The sequence below is a fragment of the Pelobates fuscus genome, chromosome 1, assembly GCF_036172605.1.
Source record: "Pelobates fuscus isolate aPelFus1 chromosome 1, aPelFus1.pri, whole genome shotgun sequence".
Lineage (NCBI taxonomy): Eukaryota > Metazoa > Chordata > Amphibia > Anura > Pelobatidae > Pelobates > Pelobates fuscus.
The window spans coordinates 84281141-84307505 of record NC_086317.1 but is presented as its reverse complement, the minus strand read 5'-3'; the positions used below and the strand labels follow the sequence as shown (position 1 = coordinate 84307505).

At 39.5% G+C, this 26365-nt stretch overlaps 2 protein-coding genes across 4 annotated transcripts; one reads left to right on the top strand and one right to left on the bottom strand.

The window, feature by feature from the left end:
* On the top strand, nucleotides 1-13329 carry TSR1 (TSR1 ribosome maturation factor). Of its 2 annotated transcripts, none has more exons than XM_063449950.1 (15): nucleotides 1-157; nucleotides 1864-1967; nucleotides 3846-4062; nucleotides 4218-4352; nucleotides 4887-5317; nucleotides 6501-6660; nucleotides 7085-7263; nucleotides 7500-7699; nucleotides 8858-9017; nucleotides 9213-9323; nucleotides 10532-10664; nucleotides 10961-11077; nucleotides 11178-11318; nucleotides 12823-12897; nucleotides 13026-13329. In XM_063449950.1, the coding sequence occupies exons 1-15, from the start codon at nucleotides 43-45 to the stop codon at nucleotides 13202-13204; spliced, it is 2457 nt and encodes an 818-aa protein (XP_063306020.1). In that variant the 5' UTR covers nucleotides 1-42; the 3' UTR covers nucleotides 13205-13329. The 2 variants fall into 2 exon arrangements, with proteins under 2 accessions (XP_063306020.1, XP_063306019.1); XM_063449949.1 differs by having other exon boundaries at nucleotides 6498-6660.
* Nucleotides 13250-26305, bottom strand: SRR (serine racemase). Of its 2 annotated transcripts, none has more exons than XM_063449956.1 (8): nucleotides 26228-26305; nucleotides 20703-20874; nucleotides 19430-19544; nucleotides 19252-19355; nucleotides 15058-15177; nucleotides 14882-14956; nucleotides 14034-14243; nucleotides 13250-13697 (listed from the first exon to the last, which is right to left on the bottom strand). In XM_063449956.1, coding segments are annotated over exons 1-8 (984 nt in total). In that variant the 5' UTR covers nucleotides 26230-26305; the 3' UTR covers nucleotides 13250-13511. The 2 variants fall into 2 exon arrangements, with proteins under 2 accessions (XP_063306026.1, XP_063306027.1); XM_063449957.1 differs by having other exon boundaries at nucleotides 26191-26232.
* Nucleotides 26306-26365: the final 60 nt, after the last annotated feature.

Sequence of the window (26365 nt, the reverse complement as noted above, 5' to 3'; positions counted from 1 at the left end):
CTTCCGGTATTCCCCGGCTGAGCATCGTGGGCTCCGGGTATCATGGCGGCTGGCGATAAACAGACGGCTCACCGGCCAGGGGCCTTTAAACAGTCGAACAAACCTCACAAGACGGGAAGGCACCGGGGTCGCGGGGCACAGGACCGGGAAAATAAAGGTGACATGGCAGCTGGGGATGGCTGAGACAGGACTGGCTGCACGTGAGACCCACGTGTTGGCATCAGGGAGCAGACATGATTGCTGCGTCCCATGTAACTCACTGCTGGCTAACACTGTACAGTCCGCACGGTGTGGGGCAACTTATTATAGTACTCGGGGAGTAGGCTGGCTGTGTATTGTAGTATAAAGTTATAAAGTCACTGGTGGCATCTTACAGTGTGAGCATGCAGACAGCCATATCTACTCTAATATTATTCTGAATATCATCACAAGTGATCAGAAACATTCAGTCACAGTATTGATAATATACAGTCTGTAGAAATGTGTTTTTGTGTGTGTGCCAAGGCCCTGCTCCAGCCTGAGTATTTAAACACTGTAAACTCTTCAGATTTTTTCTTCTTCTTCTTCTTCAAAACGCTGCATGTTTTCCCCAATAGATTAGACCAGAGTAGAAATAATCCTTAGAACAATAAGTAACCAAGAGAGTCGTTTACCAATGTGAGAATTCAAAGCAAATTTCAATTTTAACCCCTTAAGGACACATGACGTGTGACATGTCATGATTCTCTTTTATTCCAGAAGTTTGGTCCTTAAGGGGTTAAAGGACCAGTTTGAGCACCATAACAACTTCATCCCTGGCACTGGCACACCTTTTAGGGGTTAAACCATTCACCAAAGTCTGTGTTCCAGCACTGCATTCCTCTGTTTTGCTTTCTGAAATCCTAAATAAGGGAAGGCTTGGGCAGGTGCACAGCTGCTCAGGAGCTCCCCAGTCATAAAAATATTATGTATCTTCTACGTTCGTGAATGGTTTTACCCATAAAGGTGACCCAGCACCAGGGACTTTTAGACATTATTACAACTGTATTGTGATTAAGTTGTTATGGTGCTCACACTGGCCATTTAAAGCTAATGTAAACAATCTGGAAGCATAGCTGACATGGAGAATGTTTCCAGTTAAGCTATTTTGGCCTTTACTCTGCATTCTCACTTTAGTTAATAACCCTTTATTTTGAACTAGTAAAATACTGCACTGCTGGTGGGGGTGCTGAAGTTTGTTGCTCATAAGAAGAAAGATGTCTTTATACAGTAGTGTTCTGGGCAGTATACTGTCTGCAGATTTTCAATAGATGGGGTAAAACTAGTCGAACAGTATCCTATCCACGTTCTATTGTATTTTGTTTTTTTTAATTTTCCCCCTGGATAATCTATTTCTGTAGTATCCTTCTGAAACCTCCTAAATATCTGCAACATGGTTAGCATGTCATTTCAATCTTGTAAAATGATTGGAAGGTGCACCATAACTGCTTCAGCTCTTTGTAGTGATTATGGTACAAAAGACTGTCAGATACATATATAGCCTAGCTTTATTGTTGTGGCTCAGCTAATGCGGAATCCCATCCAACTCTGGGTGGCAATGCTAGGCTAAGGGCAATGCTGTGTGTTAGCTTTATTGCTTTCAGGGCTTAGTTTGTGCCCAGAGTTGGACATGCTAATGCGAACCAAAATAGCCAAGCTAAAACAGAACTCCTAACTGTGGCTTAATATACGTAGCTCTGGATTTCTCCGCAATCCCAAGTTTTGCAGATAAACATTTCACTTGTTTAGTGTTACACCTACTTACAACTTACAAAAACCTTAGATACCAGTCATTGTGTATTTTTTCTTTCTTTCTAATGTGTAACAATGTATTTTCTTCTTCAGGTCGAGTTTCTGCAAAAGTCATTAGTAAAAGACTTCGAAAAGATTTGAGCAAGCTGGACAGAAGGAACAAATCCAACCAGATCCGCAGGCAGAGGAAAGAGGCTGTGAGTATATTGTAAATATAAAGCAGAAGCGTTATGTTTTTATTTTGAGCATAAAACCTTTTTTTCTCTGCTAAAATTTTTTTTGTATATTATTGTGTGAATGTGGAGACAATTCAAAATTGTGGGATTTTGTCCGCTAATTGTTGTATTCAAATTGTCTGTGATCGATATGTAATTTGATTGATGGATGAAGTCATCCAGTGATTCCCTCTAATAACAGATTGCAGAGGTAAAGGAAGCCCATGCCCTATGTGTCAAAGGCTGTAAACATAAAGTTAGGTAGTCTTCCACCTCCAAGGATTGATTAGGCCAAAGGAAAACGATGAAATTACATTTTACTAAATTATCTTGCAGCATTCACACAATGTATGACAATGTATGATGTGATAAACTAAGGTGAAGAACTCAGGATCTGCAGCAACCTGCTGATGTATGGTTTGAGGTTCTAAGCAACCTGGTACAACATTTGGTTTCTACCCATGCAAACTACACCTTTAGTCCCTTTACTTACTATAGTCTTATGTTGTCACAATTTGTGCCTGTGGTGTCTGCATGGGGAGGCTTCTGCAATGCTGAGATCATTATGTAAAGTTAGCCTAACCTTTCGGCTTCTGAATAGTTTAAAACTCCAGAACTGCCTTAATTTTTCTATCCTTCAAACTCAACAATCAGCACTGCACCCCGAGGACCTTTCTCATTTGTAGTTCCAAATAATCCCAAAAGCAAGTAAACAAAGCTCGTAATGTTTTCTTTAAAAGGACTGTCAAATATTATGTTTACAAGATATCGTGTGAACTGGACAATTATATGATTTAATCGAAATGAAATCATATCAACCCCTTTTAATGTATATTGATCCCACTTTCTGTCCATGGCTGAATGGTGGCAGACTGCATTGCTGCCCATTTGTTTATGGACTATAGTAAGGAAATCATGTTGACATAAGAGTTTGGATCGACCCCAGTGACTAAACACTTAGTTGTAATTTCCTGTGTAAAGAAAGACGGAACAAATTCTAAGCTAAGTTTTATTTACACAACATGCGCACAGTACTGCAGTAGGCTGTGAATGTCATCGCCCAGCCGCATACAAATGCTGTCTGCAAATAAAGTTACAGGTTCATAGTACAAGATCATATTATGCATAGTAAAGAACGTGAGTGGGTATGTAAGACCACTATCCAAAAACGAATCGTTTTTGGGAGGCAATATATAGTCACAACACCAGATGTTTAGTACTATACATCCCCATCACTAAAATCAAATATTATACAGCTTTTGAGACAAATCTAAAAATATTTTACCCCTCGTAAGATAATATAAAGGGGTATTATAATGATGTTATATACTTGTCATGTGACTCATCATTTAGTTCAAGATAGAAAAAAAACCAGACTAAAACAAAGACAAACACATGAACTAAAAAATATTGCAAGCAGAGTTCCCTCCATCTTATTCAATATTCTGTCCCTTTATAATGCACCCCCAAAATTTTGTTTGTTTTCTCAATGCTGTAGAGTTTTCAGTTACAAAACAGAATCGGGGATAAAGAGCATCCCTTACAGGTCATATTTGTAATTGGGTATGGGAGAGACTCCGCAGCCCACACTTCCCTCCTTTGGCTGTTATGAACCTCGGGATCTCATCTTGAGGTCTGAGGCTGCTGTAATATGTTTCTGAAGCAAGTGGTGTAGTTCTAACGATTTTTAATTGTGGATGTCATTGGGTGACGGTTCTTGGTTGGATGCTCACCACCTAAAAACTTTACTCCGTCGGCTTCCATCCACACTGCCCTACGAATAACTTTCAGGGTAGAATAAAAGACCAGGTTGTGTGTCTTGTGTTAAGTGAAAACCACCAATTATTCTGTCTATTGCAGGTCCTTACAGAGAAGCGTAATTTGGGCAGTAAAGATGGCCCACCACATCTTGTGGTGGTGCTTCCACTTCACGCTGGGATTTCCACTAGCAACCTTTTGAAATTGGTACAAATTAATGAGGGAGATGTGGTCCATGAAGATAACCAGAAAAGTGGCATGTTTTCATTAGTCTGCCCCAAACTCAAGCAGAGATGGTGCTTCATTCAAGCGAACAGAGGTAAGAAGCTCTATGTTGTTTCCATTCTTAGACTCCAGAACAAATTAAGCTGGATACGTTTGTTTAGGGTTAAAGACATGTGCTGCGCTAAGCAAACAAGACATTTTAAGTTCCAGAGCTGGATCACCTAATCTCAAACCTCTTTCTGGTATTAGATGACCTGCATTCCGTGCTGGACCTGGCTAAGGTGGCTGACACCCTCCTGTTTGTTCTGGATCCCCAGGAGGGCTGGGACAGTTACGGGGATTATTGCCTCTCCTGTCTATTTGCACAGGGCCTTCCCAGTTACGGTGAGTGACAACAAGTGTGACATAACATTATCTTTTACATATTGCTGATAGATTGAGTTAGAGAACTCAATGATATAGTAGAGTGAAACTTGAAACCAGCTGCTTCGCCCTTACTTTGCTGAGGGGGACTATTTAAAGGGACACTATAAGCCCCCAAACTATTTAATCTTTATTAAAGGTACACTATAGTGACCAGAACTATAGTTTAGTGTATTTGTTCTGGTGTCTATATCCTGTCCCTGCAGGCCTTTTAATGTAAACAATGCATTTTAAGAGAAAAGGCAGTGTTTACATTGCTTCCTAGTACATGTCCAGTGGCAGTCACTCTGATGGCCACTAGAAATGCTTCCTGGGTCAGTGCTGCACAACGTGAACCATTGAAATTCAGCGTCTCCATGCTCTGAACTTTCCCCATAGAGATGCATTGAGTCAGTGCATCTCTGAGGAGATGCTGATTGGTGCAGCGTGGTATTTTGTTGCACATGCACGATAGTTGCCAGTTTAGCATAATCTCTTATTATATCTGCCTTTCAGTACTTGCTACACAAGGTATGAGTGACCTACCAATAAAGAGAAGGACAGACGTAAAGAAACAGCTGAGTAAAATTGCAGAAAAGCGATTCCCTGATGCCAAACTCTTTCATCTCGACACCGCTCAGGAGGCAGCGGTGGTTTTAAGGCAAATGGCTATCCAAAAGCAACGACACTTGGCCTTCCGAAACCGTCGCTCCTACTTACTAGCCCAGAAAGCAGACTTTGTGTCAAGTGATGACACCGGCTTAGTAGGAACTTTAAAAGTGTCTGGCTACGTTCGTGGACAACAGCTGAATGTGAACAGGCTGCTCCACATTGTGGGGTTTGGAGATTTCCAGATGAGCCAGATTGATGCCCCTCCAGACCCTTATCCACTTAATCCCAGAATCCACAAAACAAAGACAAAGAAAGGGCAGGATGCGGACATGGAGGTAAGTGGGTTTTTGTTGTTGGTTTTTTTTAATTGCAAAATTATATTTGGTTGTTGAAGGGGTGTTAGCTATAGGAACACTATAGTTTCCATAACAACTTTAGCTTAAAGAAGCTTTGGTGTCTAGATCATGACTGTGCATCTCACTGCTCATTTAGGAGTTATATCATTTTGATTATGCAGCCCTAGTAATGCCTTTCTGCATGTGACTTCTACAGCCTTCCTAAACACTTTCTGTAAAGTGAGAGCTAATGTTTAAACTTCCTTTATTGGAAATACTGTTTAATCTAGAATTTCCTATCTCCTGCTCTGTTCATAGCATGCTTGATCCTGCAGGAGCCTTCCTGTGTGTGATTAAAGTTTGACTTACAGAGCAGGAGATATAATTAAGAACAAGTAAGTTAACATCTGATTTGAATATGGAATCACTTTGTTTTAATGCAGTCTGTCTCAGTCAAAGCCAGGGGAGGTATGTCTAGGGTTGCATGGACAGAAACGAAAATTATGTTACTCCTAAATGGCAGAGAATTGAGCAGGGAGACTTCAGGGGCATGATCTATACACCAAAAGCTGCTTCATTAAGTGAAAGCATTTTTGGTTACTAAAGCGTCCCTTTAACTAAAAGGGTTTTCTAGCTACTATACCAATTTAAAGAATATAATAGAACATTAAATATCTTATGCCAAATTGGCAATGATGCAAATTAGTTCAACACTGGCTTTGCATCTCTTCCTGAGTTGTTTCAAAGCTGTTGTATACAGCAAACACAAACAAAAAGGAATTCATGTTTAACATGGAATAATCAGGCAAAACTTTGATTCTTTGTTCAACTCAATTGCATATGCCCACCTAAACATCACTGCAAATTTTGTATAAAATATTAAATGTTTGGTATAATTGGTGATGTTCTATTCTATTCTTTTAAAATGGTATAGTCGCTATAAAACTAACCCAGATCTGTGTGTGCATGTGCAGATCTGTGTTTAACAATGTTTTGACTATCTACTGACGTCAGGTGGAAGGGGTTTTCAATTATTATTTTTCCCCACCATAACTTTCTTGAGGTGTGTGTGTGTGTGTGTGTGTATATATATATATATATCTATCATTATCTTGCTGATCTTCACAGCCGCAACTATCTGTGCTAATCTATTGCATTGCTCTTTTTACATGTGGTTTAGCAGGACAATGCTGATGTCAACAGTAATGAGATGGAAGAAGATGTCAAGGTACTAATGAAGGTAGATTCTACAGTACAAGAGTCATTGCAGTCCGAAGTGATTCCTGATCCTATGGAAGGAGAACAGACCTGGCCAACTGAGGAGGAGCTGAAGGAAGCAGAAGGTCAGTCTCTCCTGTTCGAGTGACTGTCTTTGACGTATAAAAAAATAACAGTATCACCTACTGGGTTACTTACTAGACCCTGAATTAATTGTGGATTGGACGGCAAATTGCAACAATAACTGATGTAAAAATAAAATGTACATCTCTGCTATAACCACAGCCTGGCTGTTTTAGTCTGAGTTTAATGAATGACCCTGTAAGTGTCATACTCCCTCTCCCCTATTCATTTGATCAGATATTTAGAGGTGAGATGCCAAATAGTGATCAAAATCTAGCAACGTTTTAGTATTCATGATTGCAATTTCATTAACCTGCACTATATGGATATAATAAAGATATCTCCCAAGTGTATCTTAAAATCTGATCTTTTCACAAAAAGATATTGGTATTGGTAAACTGTTTTGTTCCCCTCCCCACTTTGTAGATTCTTTAAAGGCGAACACAAAGATTGTAAAGAAAGTTCCAAAAGGGACATCCGCATACCAAGCTGCATGGATCCTGGACGATGAGGAAGACCGTGGAGACGATGAAAGTGAAGATTATGATGATGATGATGATATGGAAGGAGCACAGGCAGATGCTATGGATGAAGATTTATCTGAGGTATTGGAGCCATTATTGTATTGACATCTCTGCGTTAGTTTGTAAACCAAAGGGGAAAAAAAACAAAACAGATCTACACATGTGCTGTAAATGTAACTAGTGCCAGCACTACATACTGACTGGTCATATGGAGTTTAGAAGACTCTGTATGACCAAGAGAAACTGACAGAGAAGCCTATGAGAACTTTGTTTTTGAGATAAAATATCTGAAAATAGTCCATGTGTATTTTTGATAGGATGAAGATGAAAGTGGTAACGAGGAGCCAGAGGAGAGTGAGACACTAACCATCCCAGACAGTACGCGGGATGATAAATATGATGAGAACCTTGATGAAGAAGAAGAAAATCAGATGCTGGAGAGATACAAGCTGGAACGCCAAGATGAGCTGTTTCCTGATGAAGTGGATACACCGCGCAACCAGCCAGCTAGAATCCGGTAAGAAGTGTTTTTTATGGTTCATAAGTAGAAGGTTGTTTGTTTTAACCATATGTGTTTAGGTTTTATTTATGTATGTATATTTTCTTGTCAGGGAACTTTGCAAAATTCGCAAAGACCCCCGACAGTGATATCGGCAAAGCCTCTTCAGCACCAGGAGTTGACATCACTGCTGTACTCTTGTGCATGCGCAAAAGTACAGCATTGAGGTCTATGGAGGATCCTGTGATCTCTGCAACCTTCACTGGTGGGTGAGGGGTGATACTGCCACTTTAAGGTGTGTAAGACTATAAATATCAAACATAAAAAAAATATAACTTGAACTTTATTAACCACCAAATTGCCAGTCAGTCTTAGATGTCCACCCGCAACAGCAGTGTCATAGCTTGTGCCCAGCTAACTGCCCAACAACTAGAATTTACAAACTTTACCTACATCCCTATATCTAACCAACAAGGCAGATTAACTCCTTCATTGCCACAATACATAATAACCCAGAGTTTAGTGCCTGTGGCATTTATATATAAATTTAGTCAATTTGTCTGATTTTATTGCACACAAGTAGAATCTCATTAAAGGGAAACTATAGTGCCATGGAAAAGTTGTTTTCCTGGCACTATAGCTCCCTATAGCGCCACCTTCCCTTGCCGTGGTGCAAAAGGAGTTAAAAAAAACCTTCTGTCACTTACCTGAGTCCAGCGCTGATGTCCCTTGATCTCCGCTCCTCCCCTACCAAAGTCAGCCGTTAGGGGAGACCTAATGCGTTTGTGCGGCAATGGCTTCACTTGTGGGCCTATAGCTTTTATAATTTCCCCAAATCATTGCTGTTAGAAGCCGCAGATCGAAAAGACACAGGGATCTAAAAGAAGCAAGTTGTGGTGATTTGGAGCGTACATTTATAGAACCGATACCTTCTCATTCTGACTTTGTGTCCCTCTTCTTGCTGGAAGTACATATTATTAGGTGGCCTTTTACTGTTGGATCACGTTGATTGAAAAACCTGTTTTCATGTACACTGCTTTTGTTTAGCTTTCCTTGTAATTTGCAATACTTTGAAAGACTATAAATCTCTATAAAGCATTATGTAAGACTTTGTGATGGTTGTGACTCCCCTCTCACCTTCTAATTCCCAATTTATTTATTATTTGTTCATTGTAGGTTTCAGAAATATCGCGGCTTGAAAAGTTTTCGCACATCACCATGGGATTCCAAAGAGAACCTTCCTAGAGACTATGCGCGTATCTTCCAGTTCCATGACTTCTTCAGGACCAGGAAGCGGGTCTTCAGAGATTTGGAGGATGAGAATGAGGGGGCCATGGTAATTGCACTCTGCAGCAGTCACAGCGAAGTCTTGACGCACCAATAAAAACTTCATAGGAAAGCACGTCCATTATATCTAGCTTGCAAAAGATTGGCCAATATCCCCCTTTATAAATAAAATGAGACCAGTATGTCTGCCTACTGCTCAGTACAATAATATGCAGATTATCTAACAGATTTTGCTTATCTTCAGGTTGGTTGGTATGTCACAGTACATATCAGCGGGGTTCCTGTGTCCGTTATGGAGCAATTCGCACAAGGAGGACCCCTTGTCCTATGTTCACTTCTTCCCCACGAACAAAAGGCAAGTATATTTGGTACAATTTATATTTGACTCATGAAGCAAAATCTGTTTTAGATGGCTTCCAAATGTACGTTATATTCATATTTTGTATTTCATTTGTGCATGAAATGACAGCAGGTGTGCAGGGCCACGACAGCCGCTGCAAGCAGTTTCATATGATCACATATCGTGGCAGGTTAATCAGCACAGTTTTTTTTTTTTTCATGAAGATATCAAGCTTTAAGACATTCTTGGTGTGCTAAATGTGTACTTATGAATGTTCTCTCATAATGTTACAGTGATGTGTTTATAACTTGGTTAGCTCGGTAGGTATGTGGGTTCTCGCTTGGATGTTAACATATGACATGCTGCAGTGTGGTTGCAGTGAGTTGTTCGTGTGTCAGCAATACCTATGTGAGTGTGAGCCTATGAGTGCCATGCAGGTTTCGTGTGCACATGGTTGCCATGCTAAACAATATACATTACAAAACACAGGTGAGGTCTGAGTAGGTGGCTTTGACAGTTCTATCGCCCTGGTGTATCAAGGGGGTCGTATTTTATTTTTCATAAACGTTTGACAAGTAGAGAATACTCAATAGAAGAGTAGATTCCAGTCTGTAAGTAAGCGGTATAGTCAGTTAATTAGCAACCAAACATAAGCAGAGTTTCTCATATACAGTTTTGTTATTCTAATTTTGGAAAAAAACATAAATATGATGAAGTAAACAAGTAGAACTCCCTCCTTCTCTTGAATGATATAAAAGACTAACATCCTGACACACACAAGGCATAAACAAAAAATCTAAAGAAAAGTCCAAAGCTTTAAATACACACACTAAGACAAACACGTACTTTTAAAGTTCTTTAATATTTCTATAAATCTATAGTGCCTAGATTACACCCCTCTCCTCAGTGACAAAGCTTTTCTTGTAAGTACCTATAACATGTTGAGAAGCCACAGCCCACTTATATTGTGCGAGTTATCTTCAGTCCTTTGCAGGAGCTCTGCTCTGAGCCCCAGGTAGTGAGTGGTGCGGTATCAGGGCACACTTTACATTTGCATTGTGAAGGCATTTCACTCATTGGGATAAATAGGTCTATTCTACAAACACCAAGCACCTGCTGGCACTCAGAATTCAGGTTATGAAGCAATCTCATTTTTTGGGAATCGTAAAAATTAAATTATGTTTTAAAAACTCTTCTTCTTCTTTTTTTTTTTTTTTTTTTAGATGTCTGTCATTAATATGGTGGGAAGAAGATACCAGGGCAACAGTGAACCCATCAAAGCTAAAGAAGAGCTGATATTCCATTGTGGATTTAGGCGATTCCGGGCATCCCCTCTATTCTCTCAGCATACATCTGGTATGAAACAAATCATAGCATATACAGGAAAACTGTATTTTCTGCTATGCAATGGTATATTGTGCCATGTGGCAAGACTTATCGTACAGTCCAGAGTAATCATGCACATTTATTACTGTTTGCGCAATACTTCTTGTCTTTCATGTAACTTGACGTATGGAAATTTGACAAGTGTTATGTGATTAAACCACATTTCTATGATGTAGCTAACCTCTCCTGTGTAGCATGATTCTGAATTAGGCACAAATAATACTTTTTAATTCATGATTTGAGGACTTCCTTCTTTCTTTCTCCAGCTGATAAACACAAATCTGAGCGTTTCATGCGGTCGGACACATCTGTGGTAGTCACTGTTTATGCTCCAATTCTATTCCCACCAGCATCAGTGCTTATGTTTAAGCAGAGAAATAATGGTAAGTATGGGACAAGTGAATGTGGCTGGGGATATTTCATGGAAGTTGCCTATCATTACCCTTTTTAATGTAATTTCTTTTTTTTTTTTTCTTCCTATAGGAATGCATGATCTGGTGGCCACAGGTTCTGTTTTAAGTGTTGATCCAGATAGAATTATTATCAAGAGAATTGTATTGAGCGGCCATCCATTTAAAATCCTGACAAGAACAGCTGTGGTGCGGTACATGTTCTTTAATAGAGGTATGTGTCTTCCTATTTATGCCACAGTGTTATGTACAGGTGAATTCATCCAGCTGAATCCATCCAGTGATTGTAGTGTCTGTAGGTTAGATTTTAGACTATCAATGCTGTATGAGTGAGAATATACTCAAAGGGTTACTCTGGCAGTGGTTTCCAAACCAGTCCAGGATTTAGGGATTACCCAGTTGACTAATGTGTTTTTAGAAAGAAAGAAAGAAAGAGGGGGGGGAAAAAAAGCCTTGACTCAACTAGGTACTCCATAAATACTGGACTGCTCGGCGTGCCTTGAGGACTACCACTGCTCTACGCCCTATAGCCATTTTCTGCTTGGAATGCTGCCAACACAGATTTAATTTTTCTGCCACGGTATAACCTCCAGCATCTGTCAGTCAGCCTAGAGCAAGTTTCTAAATTGCCTATGTAAATGTTCTGCTTATTTTGTGTTTATCTTCAGCACACACACGATATAGTGACAGTTAATGCACAGCATTTTTACTGGCAGGCAGTGCGCTGTGATCACTCCTATAAATTAACTCTCCCACGCAAAGAAGCCCCTCCCCCAATCTGACCAGTATACGGAAGTCTCCCTCTCTCATGCATGGAGCATAGCCCCGTGAGATCTTATTTACTGGCTTGTTACAATCCAGTGCTTCTCTTTGATAAGTAATGATGTGAATTATTAAGCCACTAGCTGTCCAATTAAATGCTTTTTAATGTGACACTACCTAGAAAGATGACAAAAGTTTAAACTGAGTAGAAAAGGGGGAGCATCTGCATTAACTGCAAAAAAACCACCAAAACAGTTCTGCCATTAACATCACCCAAGAATTTAGGTCTTTATTGAAGAAAAACATTTTTTATATCACCTAAAAATATGCATTTACTAACCTAGCGTTTTCTTTTAATATATTTCATGGTTGTTAAAGGGCAACCAGGAAGTGACTAAAAAGCAATGCATATTTAATTGTGTCTACTACTGAAAAAATTATATTATTTAAAACCTGAACTTGCCTGGTTACATGAATCTGACGTCTACAGATTATACTGTATAGATGACAAGTTCACTTTCCGGTAGGTATGATTTTTTTTTCCCTGTATATATTATGGTTGCAAAATACTCAACTAATGTATGGCTTAGATGGTTCCTAAAAGGGCCACTACGATGGATTTGGGAAACATTCACAATTTGTGAGTTGCTATGGAGTTTGAGCTGTTGTATTCCACTTGCTGCTAGCAGAATGGATAGGTGAAGTGTTATTTCCTGTACAACAACAGTCATGTTTGTAAGCACATGTACACTTTAAGTGGAGTATGTATATTTGTTTAGTCTTAAAAGCGATTTTCACTGATCGGTTTGTTTTACTGCAGCCGTTTGATTCTTATTTCAGGTCTAAATACATAAATGTATAAAACACATATCAATCTATATTGGCTTTACCTGATAAATCGTGATCATTCTGTGTTTCGGTTCATTGTCACTAAACATGATACATTATTATTGCAGAGGATATCCTATGGTTTAAACCAGTGGAACTGCGTACCAAATGGGGTCGGAGGGGGCATATCAAAGAACCTCTCGGTAAGTAGGATAAATGCTTTCGTGTTTTGAAATATATAGAATGTTAAAACTTTTCAAAGTCAGATGTGATCTCCCTGTGTCGCCTTTGGAGCTGTAAGCAATAAAACACTGTTTCTTTTTTCCTTCAGGAACACATGGCCATATGAAGTGCCTTTTTGATGGGCAGCTAAAATCACAGGACACAGTGTTAATGAACCTGTACAAACGTGTGTACCCCAAGTGGAATTATGATCCATATGTTGCTACACCAGTGGCCTGGGTGAAGAACGAGAACACTGTTGATCCTTCTGAGGTGGAAATGGACTAATATACTGATTGAATACATCCTATAAAGACTTATCTGTGCCTTGAATGAGTTCCATGTCTGAAATTTGTATTTATTTGAAAAGTTGAGAGTGACATGCGAATTACAAAATATAGAAACAAATGGAACTGCCTTATTTGATTTGCTTGTAGATCAGAAAAACAACTTCTTTATATTCGTGAATTTCGGAGAAAACACATAACAGTTCGTCTTCTATTTTCCATTTCTTGAGGCTTCAGCATGCCGATAGTGATACACTAACATTGTGTTTTATCTTGATTTACTCGAGTTACTGCCTCACCCTTTACTGCTAAACCTGCTCCCATACCCAGTCTGCACTGCCCAGGTCTATGTTTCCTCCACACAGCACAACACATACGTTTTTCAGATCACTTGCAGCTTCTTGGAATCTACTAGAGAGAACCGCAGCCAAACCCAAGCCCGCAGTGGGTTCAATCAACAGCTTCATTCTTTCCCATACCAACCGTGTGGCAGCCTGTATGGTGGACAGAGAGTTCAGGAAACTTTTTTTTAAAAACCAAAACACTGAAAAATACAACAGTCAATATCCAACTACTACACCATTAAATACCTAGAATACTGCAGGTTGCTAGGGTTTATTCACTAACCGATTAAAGTTAAGTTGTAGGTGAAAATACCCAAGTAACAAAGTAGATAAAAAAAAAAAATGATCGCAAACCCTACAGGGATGGAGGTATAATTATGACTTGGTACTAGAATAAAAAAAAAAAACTGGTGATCCAAAGGTTTTTTGTTTTTTTTTCATTGCATTCACGCCATTTGTTATGAAAGATTTATGATTGTTTGTTACCTTAATCTCTTCTTCAGTGACTACAAACACATCATCCACCAAGTCTCGGATAACTGGCCATGTGTTAGGGCCGATGCTAGTTTTCACACTATCTGCTATGGTGTTTGGAGGGCTGAGGTTAGGAGTCAGAGTTCCGTTCATTTTTGAGCGATAGCAGTCATCTGCATTAAGAGGTTCTGCTGCAAATATCTTCACGTTTGGTTTGATTGCCTGTAAAAAGTACCAGTGAGCAGAATATGCACAGGAATATACTGGATTAAAAATAATTTAAGATTTTGGAGAAAAGCTTTAGGAAGCTTAGAGATTTTTTTTTTCCCAGCACATTTCAGCTGAGGTTTTATAACCGGTTCTAATCGCATGGATCTGTACTTTGCATGTTTGGTGTGCAGCAACAGTAGCCAATGGTGAGTCTTGGATGCTTGTGAACATAATCTTATTAAAAATGAGAAATGCTGTTCAGAAACATTTGGAGTGTCTGGGTTAGCTGTCACTGCATTACACGGTGTAGAAATCTTTTACCCAGGTAGTGTTTATCATTCTGCCAATGGCATTTACATTACAACCTCCAATATTAAAGAAATGTATATATGTGCTAGCACAAGGTATACATGTAATTTTGACTATTTGCTACCCTGTGATTTATTTATACCAGCAGAGGTGTAATTATATATATATATATATATATATATATATATATATATATATATATATATATATATATAAAAAATATATTTTTTTTCTGTGGGGAGAATATTCGTTTAACCAACCTGCCTAGATATTCTTGACAAACATAAAACGAAGATTAAAACAGTAAAGTACTGAAGATGGACACGTGTAAATATACAGACCTTAACAGCAACAGCTATTCCTGCCAACATCCCCCCTCCTCCTACTGCTATGACCACTGCCTGCACTTCTGGGACCTGTTATTCAAGAAAAACAAATTAAAAACATAATGGGATCTTCTATTTTCAATGAATACAAAGAACTTATTTGACTTAACACTTTAGTTCTTGAGAAGTACCTGCTGTAGCACTTCCAATCCTATGGTGCCCTGTCCTGCGATCACAGCAGGGTCCTGGTTTGAATGGACCAGAATGCCACCAGTCTTGTCTACAGTCTGAGCCGCCACATCTGCTCGGGACTTTAAAGAGAAAGACCACAATCATGTTAAAATCTGTATGTTGTGCTAGATCACATCTGTGCAGGTGGAATGGTAAGCTGAATTGACAGCTCTCAACAGAATGGTTAACTAGTAATAAGCTAAAACAGCTGAACTGTGTAAGTTTCTGTTCATAAAACTACTAATATATGTGGCTCATTTCATATTGGGTTAAAGTTTTAAAAACCTACCACTATGAAGATTTTTAGTAGTACTCATTTTTTAGGAGCCAATGAGGTAAACATACCAGCTTAATGAACAGACATCGGTGCTTTATTTTCTTATAGTTAAAGAAACACAAATAATGTATCTTTATTGCTAATAATTTTGATAAAGCAGGCCATGTACAGCCATAGTGCCCTGTCTCATCTAAAATAAATTGTTATTGGGAGTTTCCTAATGGAGAGGCATATCAGCCACTTAAAGTTTCTCTAACAGGCCTGCAAAGACCACGTGATCTCCATTTTATATTTTTGAATAATGCATTTCTTATTAAGAACAAGTGCAGAATTTATAACAATGATCGTGCACACATTCCAATAGTTTCTAAATTTACGTTACAAAGAATCTTCCCTGTGCACCAGTATGACGGTTTTGAGTCAATAAAGCCGATTGTTATGTGCAGTTATGGTGCCATTTGAGGAGTGTAAATCTGAAATTCACTTTCAAATCTCACTTTACTATATAAAAAAAAAAAAACTGTCGGAAGCATTTTATTAATACATATTTTAATTGCTTTAGGAAATGGTAGTTAAATCCACCAAGGAAATTCTATGATATATCATCATACTGCAAGCTATAACTATAATGCTGAGAAACAGAGAAAGTATATGCACTAAAGTGAACAATATAATACGTAAAGAACTAAAAGTGTTCCCAGGTGTACCTCACAAGCACCTACTTAGTAAAAATACAACAAAAAGTGGGAAAAACACCTAGTATGCATATATAAAATTAAGAAACCACTTGGAAAATGTAGACCAGGATAAATAACTCCAATGGAGATCTATAATAGTAATAATAAACACAACATAGCGTAATATAGTTATAACAAAATGGAAATATGTGGTGTTGGTAGAAAACTCACAAACGTGATGATTCAGGCTTTTCACACCATCAGGGGTTTCAAACGAACCAGAGAAGGTCTCAGATTATGTACATCCTCATATAGAAAGAAAGGAAAAAGCCACATATGGTGATGTAAAATTAGAACATGGAAATATTAAAATGCACTTACAGACTAGTAAAATCAAGGGCATATCTCCACTCAGTGTGGAATATAGCAGCAGCGTGGTAGATCAAGGAAAAAAGCCAGCAGCAAACAAAAAAAACACAAAACAAAGTCCAAATAAAAGGGATCCAACGCGTTTCGTCCAACAGGGTACTTCCTCAGGGATCTGTAATCCTTCCTTGTAACGAAGACTTCTTATAAAGCAGGCAAAGCTCCAAATGATCCATTGCACCTGACGGCGTGCGTTCCACCGTGGAACGCGAAAGGCATGTCTTCTCTGCATCCAGAAGTAGGATGGGTGCTGAAGTGGATCAACTCAGTGTAGTGTTTGTGGCGGAACCAGCCTCGCTACTGGGCATTGGAGAAGACTGATTGCCAGCCTCCTGCCATGTGACTATGGCCCCTGGGATGTACTGCCCTTTAAGAAACTTATTTGGGCTTATTGCATTTTGAAACCCTTTTTCTGCCCCTTTGAATACATGGGAAGGTGTGTCCCTCCCCCGTTTCCGGTCTATTGTTCTCCAACAGGGCGTTGTCCCAGGGACACTGCCAGACCAGTTGGAACTTGCTGTTTTGCCCCTCCTCTGTCTCTCATCAGCCCTTGCTATGGTTTAACCCCATGGCGATTTTACTGTGGTTATGGGATCTGAGCGCTGTTCAGATATATTGAGCGCTCAGATCCAAGCTATCTGGGGATAGGTTGAATGTGTAGGGTCTGTTCAGTATGATAGGAGTTATGTATTTTTGCTGTTGTGAATAGAGATATTTTCTGTACCTGGAGATAGTTGGCTTACCACACCCAGTTAAGCCAATTATCTCCAGGATAGAGGACTCTGTGGAACTGGTTTGGGCTGGAAAAGCCATGCTTCAGTGGTCACAAAGGACTTTCGACCTAACTTTTGAACCACTGGACCAATTTGTATGATTTTGACATACGTTTGTATTTGGAGTATGCTGATTCTGAACATTTTATGTGAATGTGATGTATACTTTTAAAGTTATGAATATTGTGTAAAATTGTGTATTTTCCTGCCTGTGATAATTACGTTAGCCCATTGTGTTCAGTAATTCTATCACAGGCAGAGGGGAGGATTTTGTGTGTAATTGCTGGGAGTGTCTGAGTGTATTGTACATATTGATTGGTCTTTTTGCAATACCCTGTGGGCAGTACTGTGTGTGCAAAATGTGCATAAAAGCAGAGTGTTTGATTAAAAGAGTGAGTTCTACTTCACCCTCAATTTGGAGTGCCGTCTCTTATTGGGGGAATCTGCTACAAGGGATTGCTATGCCCGTCATACTCCCTTGCTAAATCACTACTAAGCTCTTGTAAGAGCTTGTTCCTGCCTTGCTCTCTGGAGGAGTCTACGGTGGTTATGGTGTCTGCTGGAGTGCGGGAAATCCTCAGGAAGCGCTAGGAGCATCCTTTAACGGAGGTACCCAGTCAGGGTGCCCGTTGATCCGTTACAGTGTTCAACTGAAGAGTGTGTACTGTGCGTGAGCATGTTCCGAAATAGGAAACATGCGATCGCGCAGAAGCAGACCACCTACGGTCTGGGGAGAAAAATTCAACAGAGGCGAACAGTCGCCCTAAAAAGAATACGGTATGAGGGAAAAAAACTCTCAGGCAAAAAAAGTTCAGATGCTAATCATAGATCAAATTAGTATACTATGTATATAGTATACATGCAAACTAATGTGCATATAACAACATAGATAAAAAATAATTATACAAAATATATATCTAACTATACTAATATAATAGTAAAATAATATATTAAATAATATAGTATAATCTAATAGAAATATGATTGGCAATACAAACAGATACTGTATAGACAACTGAAAGGAAAATATAAGATGATATATAAGACCTTGAAGGTCTATTTCTGCATTCAAACCTTGTTTTAGAGTTTTAAAAGTGTAAATCCAATAGGCTTCCTGCTTAATGAGTTCCTGTAGTTTGTTTCCCCCCCTCCAACCTAAAACAATTTGATCTGTTGTAGAATTATTAGGCCCCTTTAAATCTATACCCTTATATTTCTTTCTTAGGCCTCATAGTTCAAGTCTTACAAGAATGCTTTGTTCATAGAAATTGTGTGTCAGCAGGAAATGTTAGGTTCCTGTTGAGAGAGACATTGTATCAGATAGTCTTAATAAAATGTGAAGTTACTAAAAGCCTTGAGAAACTAACCTTGACAAACTACTCAAAATGGCTGCCAAAGCCCCCCCTCCCATCGAGTGAACTCCTCGTGCTAACAAGATGGTGCTGGAATCCGGAGGAGCATTTCATGACGACAGTAATGACATAAGATGGTACACCCAGTAGGGAGGGAATTTAACTAACCACTTAACACCTAAACCAATTAATAATGTTTACTTGTTGTTATCTTGAATTTCTTTAGTGGTGTAATTATGCCTTTATAAGGGTCTGGGCACCCACTTTTTAACAGATGCCATTAAATTTCCTGAAGTTCTTTCATTAACCTGAACCTCGTGTCTCAGTGTGAATTTACTTCTGCGTGCACGCAACTTTATTATTTCTAATTTGGACAGGAACAGATGGTCATTCAAACTTATCGGTTTGCATAAAAGAAATCCACTACAATTCTATACCAATTGCTAACAAACTGTCCCAACGGAACAGTTTGAAACCCCTCACATGTTTGTGAGTTTTCTACCAACACCACATATTTCCATTTAGTTATAACTATATTATGCTATGTTGTGTTTATTTTTACTTTTATAGATCTCCAGTGGCGCTTCTTATAATTATAATGCTGCTTGAAGTGCATCTTATATAAATATAAAATGAAAAGTCTTATCACCTGATCAGTAGGTTCACATTCAACAATTTGGGCACTATATCCACGGATGGCAGCTTTCTTGCATGATGCAGCATTTCGTGGTACGACTACATGTGCAGGAATACCTGAGATCAAATTCCGGTAAGTAGCGGTTCATGTATAACTCTGCCAAGATCAGTATTTTAGATTCCATACATACCTCTCATACGTGCTGCGAGGGCCAGAGCCTGACCATGGTTACCACTGCTGTGTGTTACTACGGCGATGGGTTGGTCTGCAGGCAATTTGTGCACCGCATTCAGCGCACCTCGAATCTGGAAAACAGGAGACAAGATAGATGGCAAGCTCCAACTATACTATAAGGCTAAAACGTGGAAATGTCTGAAATGGAGTGAAAGTTTGAAACTGAATATTTGCTAAATAGAAAATGTTGATGCACATTTGAAGATTGGCCTCATGTCTGAATATAATTCAGGGGAATTGATTTCTAAAATAATAAAATCTCTCTCTCTCATAACAGTCCAGCAGAAATATCAAAGAATGTAATTTGCAAGCTCTATATCCGATCACGTAACCTTCCAAAACCCCATAAATCCAGGGGGGATACACAGGTGGGTATTGTTGTACTTGTGGGACATCACAGCATACAAATGTGTGTTTTAATCCAGTAAAAGCTAACAGTATTATGAAATTCAATTAAAATGCCATGCATAACATTACTTAAGTTCTCATACTTTTTTTTTTTTTAATTTATATTAAAGGGACACTATAGTCACCAGAACAACTACAGCTTATTAAATTTGTTCTGGTGAGTAGAATCATTACCGTCAGGCTTTTTGCTGTAAACACTGTCTTTTCAGAGAAAATGCAGTGTTTACATTACAGCCTAGTGATAACTTTACTGGCCACTCCTCAGATAGCGGTTAGAGATCCTTCCTGGGTCATGGCTGCCTAAAATGCATCCAAACATTCAGTGCCTCCTCCCTCTGCATGCAGATACTGAACTTATCTCATAGAGATTCATTGATTCAATTCATCTCTATGAGGAGATGCTGATTGGCCAGGGCTGTGTTTGAATCATGCTGGCTCTGCCCCTGATCTGCCTCCTTGACAGTCTCAGACAAATCCTATGGGGAAGCATTGTGATTGCATCAGGCTACCACTTCTGATGATGTCAGCAGGCAGTGGGCAGGTCTAAAGGAAACAGTGACAAAGCAAGCAGCTCCAGACTTAAATACAAGTAAGATTTACTATATTTAGGGAGGCATGAGGGGACCAGAGGGGCTAGATGGTGGTTTTAACCCTATAGGGTCAGGAATACATGTTTGTGTTCCTGACCCTATAGTGCACCTTTAAGTCCAAGTTAAAAAGATTTGCTAAAATACTATATGACATTTGCCCCAAAACTATCTGAAGAGAAACAATTATCAGCCTGGCACGTTTTTTTATGTCAACTATTATCTCAGACTCACCTTAAAAGACCCTGTCTTCTGCAGTAATTCACACTTAAAGAACAGCTTGCGGCCAGCCAGGGCATCCAGGCTAGAACTAGTCAGGATTGGTGTTTTATGGATTAATCCACTGATACGTCTCTCCGCTTCCTGCACATCTTCCAGTGTAACACAGTATGTTGAAGTCATGGTCCTAGAACACAAGTACTCACTATACTTATTGTGGTAGTCATTTACACAGGGCTATTCAATAAAGTGTGAACTGTCAGAAAAAAATCTATTCAAAGTTAAATTGAAATCCTAGTCTAGAATAAAGTTGGAAGCTTACGTTATATGGACTTAAGATCCAGGACAGAGAGAAGGAGGTAACCCTAAATAAAAAATGTAGAAGAGGAAGAACGGGAGTCTGTCCTATCTGAAGAGATGGGGATTGTCTTAAAACGTAAATTTATTTTGGTCAATCTTTGTTTTTATTGAGGTATGGATTAAGACAGTACAGAATGCAAAACAGGGAGTTAGAGGGACACATGGTATACAAGGCATATTAGGTACTTAAACTCCAGCGTGGGTCAACCTCTTTTTAAATATTAAGATAACAATGCAGGTTAAACTACTAATTAGCAGTGATTCGTCTGTCTAGCTGTAAGGGATTTCAAGCATCAAGTTAATGTGCTTTAACTGTGTGTTGTAATACAAGCTTTGAACATACAATTCTAGTGGAGTGAACATATATATGGTTACGGAAGCTGGCACCTAGAACTGTAGGTGGCAACGAGGGTATAAACCACAGTGATTAGAGCGAAGTATGGCAGGTATGTATCTCGGTCTCATGTTAAAGGGACAATCCAGGCACCCAGACCACTTCTGACCATTGGAGTGGTCTGGGTGCCAACTCCCACTTCCCTTAACCCAGCGTTGCCGAAATCCCCATCCGATGGGGAGGTCTAATGCGCATCCACCACCCCCCTCCCCCCCCGGCTGACGTCGGCAGGGGAGGAGAGTAAGCGGAGCCTGAGAGACTAGAGACATCGGCACTGGACTCTGGTAAGTCGGGATGGGGGTGGGAGGTAGAGGGGCACTCCAGGGTCCTGCAGTGACAGGAAAACATATGTTTTCCTGGCACTGGAGAATCCCTTTAAGTCTACTAGCGTAAGCTTGAAAGAGTCGTTTGGGTCTAGCAAATGAGCACCAGACCTAGAGCTTGGCAAGGAATGTGTTATGCCAGGTGAATTGCCGAATCATGTTGGCACGCCATTTCCAAAACAATTTCACCAACATCTATTAGCATACTGCAAGGCTCTAGTGTCCAAGTAGTATGTCAGGGCTCAGGCATTCAACCGACTCCTTTTGCCGGTAGACTCAACATAAATGCAGGATCATGTCGGTAGGAAGTGTTATTGTCAGGCAGCGTGTTGTCAGTCCTGGATCCAGGTTTATATGCTCAGCCCACACTGAGACTCGAAAAGGGGCAAGGGCAGTCCTGAGGTAATACTAGGCAAGGGCATTGTGTGGTATCCTTCCAGCCCCAGGCCGAGTTGTTGGCCTGCATTATTACCCCATGGACCTGGGGGCTCACGGCAGAGTCCATGTCATTCCCTGACTGGATGTAACAGAAGCCCCATGTTGTCTGGCGCTGCCTGCGGCAAAGAGTCTTCTGCCTTCGTGGTCGATGCGGTGGGTAAGTTCCCCGGCCTAAGTGGGCCCTGCTTGCGAGGCATTGTAGCTTGTTTGTGCCCGAAAGGGTGCCCGAAGGGGTTACATGCAACTCTTGTCATCTCCTCGTGCTTCCTCTCAGCTTCGAGCCGATGCCGCCCCAGTCCGCACCTCCAATTGCGCCCAGAAGCGGGTAAAAAGCCTGTCCAAGAGTTACTCCAAACTGGCATGTGGGGCTGGTTCAGCTGGCGCCATTCATATTGAGTAGAAGCGTAGCGGTCGGAGCCCACACAGTAGCTGCCGTGTTTGAGTGTCAGAGGTAAGTGGGGTCAGTTAGTGTGGACCGGGATAACACCCGCTGACCCAGACGGGGGTGGGATAGCGATATGCGGGTTATTCTGTCCGTTTAAGAGCCAGGAGAGCAGTCGCCTCTCCTTGGCCTTTACTCGTTTAGGCCGCAAGCCTCCGATGCGCGTTCAAGGTCTGGGGTGGCCCGTGCAAGGTGCCTCCGGGTTCAGTGACCTCCCCCGGGCAATAATAGGGTAAGCGCCGGTCTGCAGGAATGAGTGGTCAGGAGGTTTACCCCGATTTTCAGTACCCGATGTGGGAGCTCGTGTTGAGCACATCTGGTCTGCTTGGCGGTCAGGTTCCACTCCCATAAAACATAACTTTTATTACTGAAAAATAGTAATAAAACATACAGCCCAGGCAGCTCTACCCCAGGGGCAATGTGATCGCTCTCAAAGAGCGATCATATGGCCCCCTATAGCTGGCTGTGGATCTACCAGCAGGGGGACTGGGCTGGTCCCTCTGCTGGTGGAAGAGCTAAAAAAAACAAAAAGAAAAAAAATGAAACGTAAAAATAAATGAATTGTATTATATATAACTTCATACGTAGTGTATTTTAATGTTAATATAAGTACATATATAAGTATTAAAATACACTTAGAATTAAGTTACATATACATATATATATACACACACACACACACATATAATTACAATAATAAAATAAAAATATATTACAAAATTTCTAAATAAATTATATATACATATGTAATTTCATTTTAACTGTGTATTTTGTTATATATATATATATATATATATATATATATATGTAACAAAATACACTTAGAATGACATTCTATCTATATATAAAACACAAATAACTGCAAATGTATATATATATATATATATATATATATATATATATATATTTGCATAAATGATTACATAAGTATACACGTAGAATTTAAATACATACATTAAAATTCTACTTGTATATTTAAATAATCTTTTAACATAATTATGTGATTTAATTAATTAAAATTTGATTGACGTGCCTGACAACTCAGGCAGAAAATGCAGAGAATTTAATTTGCAAGCACTATATTTAACACTGTAACTTTCCAAAACACCTTAAAACCTGTACATGGTGGGTACTGTTTTACTCGGGAGACTTCGCTGAACACAAATATTATTGTTTCAAAATGATAAATTGTATTTCAACGATGATATTTTCAGTAAAAGTGAAGTTTTTTGCATTTTTCACACACGAACAGCACTTTTACTGATGATATTATTGTTTTAATACGTTTTACTGTTTTGACACTTATGTTTGTGTTCAGTGATGTCTCCCAAGTATAACAGTAGACCCATGTACAGGTTTTATGGTGTTCTGGAAAGTTAGAGAGTCAAATATAAGGCTTGCATTTCAGGTTTTTTGTTTTTTTTTATATTGAAATTTGCCAGTTTGATAATGTTTCCTTTGGGACCGACCATATGGTAGCCCAGGAATGAGAATTACCCCCATGATGGCATACCATTTGCAAAAGTAGACAACCCAAGGTATTGCAAATGGGGTATGTTCAGTCATGTTTAGTAGCCACTGAGTCACAAACACTGGTCAAATATTTGTTTTTTTCACACAAAAACAAATAAGAACGCTAACTTTGACCAGTGTTTGTGACTAAGTGGCTACTAAAAAAAAAAAGACTGGACATACCCCACTTGCAATACCTTGGGTTGAGTACTTATGCAAATGGTATGCCATCATGGGGGTAATTGTCATTCCTGGGCTACCACACAGTCTCAAAGGTAACATTACTAATCTGGCAAATTTCAATGTGAAAAAAATGGAATGTGCTATATTTGACCCTAACTTTCCAAAACACCGTAAAATGTGTTAGTCGTTTGTACTATTGTACTCGTGAGACTTTGCTGAATACAAATATGTGCATTTTATTGCAGTAAAAGTGAACAGTATGATGACATTTACAGCTAAAATGTCAGGCGGAACTACAATTTTTTTTTTTTTAAATCTTAATTTCTCACAGTTTTTTTTTTTTATTTTATTCATAATAAGTTATGTTTCTCCTGGACAAAATGATATATAATAAGTGTGGGTGCACTTAATATGAAAGAGGTGAATTACGGCTGAACAGACATATAGCGCAAATTCCAGGTTTTGTTTACATTTTGTTTTGATCAGAACGTGCACTATTGACTCCGTCCTGAAGGGGTTAATCATAACACATTGTACATAACAATATAAACCCTCACCCCCATCTCAGTTCCTTTCCTAAGCCTACACCAGTGGTTATGTATAAAGGGTGTTGTGTTCTGTGGTGTAAAGTACTAAAGTGGGGCAGTCACCATGGACACCAGAGGCAAATTTTATTGGTGACTTTGCACTTTTCCATGTTTGCACCACTTTTCAGTACAGACACTTTTTATATATACAACCACCATTCAGTTTTGGTGATTTGACAACCAACTTACAAAAGGTATGCAAAATTTAGAAATATAGGCAACTCAGGTTAGACAGAAACCAACTCACTCTCAAAATGAGGAAACAGTAAGGAATGTATGAAGAATATGGACTTCAGACTCCGTAACAGCGACTGTCATTGTTAAGAGAAAATATACTAAGGGTTTGTTCACGAAACAGTGAATTGTGATGAATGGCAAAATTTAGACCATACTCGCCAAGTTAAAATAATAACTTTATTGGAGGATCTCTCCAATTCAGTCACTTTAGCGTTAAGGATTCTTTATCTAAATACTTGGTATTGAAATTCTGATATCAATTTTCTTGAAATCCGTGTTTAGGTTAAAAAACAAAAGACTATCAGGAATATCCTACAGATGGGGGCACACTGGATCTCTCTTGGTCCACCATGAGGGGAATCCCATTCTATCACAGGCATGTCTGGGGCAACAGCCATTCTAGAGGCACTTGGACTGCCTACACCACAACCACCGCCTGCTGTGGGTACGATCGAAGAGTCCTGGAACCGAGACGATACCGACATTGCGGCCCCGAGGAGACACCACTCAGAAGAACCAGTGACCTGAACCAGATTGGGAACTATACGGCCCACTCACAGCTACTCACAAAAGCCCCTACAAGATCAAATATTTTAATCTCTTTTATGCTCTCTCATTTTCATTTCCTTCTGTTGATAAGTATATAAATAAGGGCAGAGACTGGAAGCAAAGTGGACTTAGAGAATTTTCCCATTTTGGCTATTTTGTCCATAATTTAAAATTCACTTTGTACTCACTATGAATTCTCACTTTAGTGAATAAGCCCTAAAACATTTAAGCACAATGACATAGTGGCATAAATATCTAGACATGCTGAAATTATTAGAATGTATTTGTCAGACAGGGCTAATTTAAAACATTTCTGTCACTTCACCACAAATCACTGGTGTTCATTAATGTAAAAGAAATATATGCAAAGTTCATAATTCTGCAAAATAGTTGTCATCTCAAGTCGGACTCACTCCTCCCTGTGTGTTGCACTAGGCATACCAGACTAACTTGATTTTATTCCTGCAAAATAACAGACCTGGTATTTCTAAACACGTTTCAGGCACTATACATACATGCAGGCAGGAGATTTTGTGCATTCTGGTACAACCCGTGTCTAGCTTTATTCCGTACACAAACATGGCGGTGTTCTATCGAAAAAGCATAACCTGTGAAAAAGACATACCTTCGTCACTTCCGGTGACGCGGCCGCA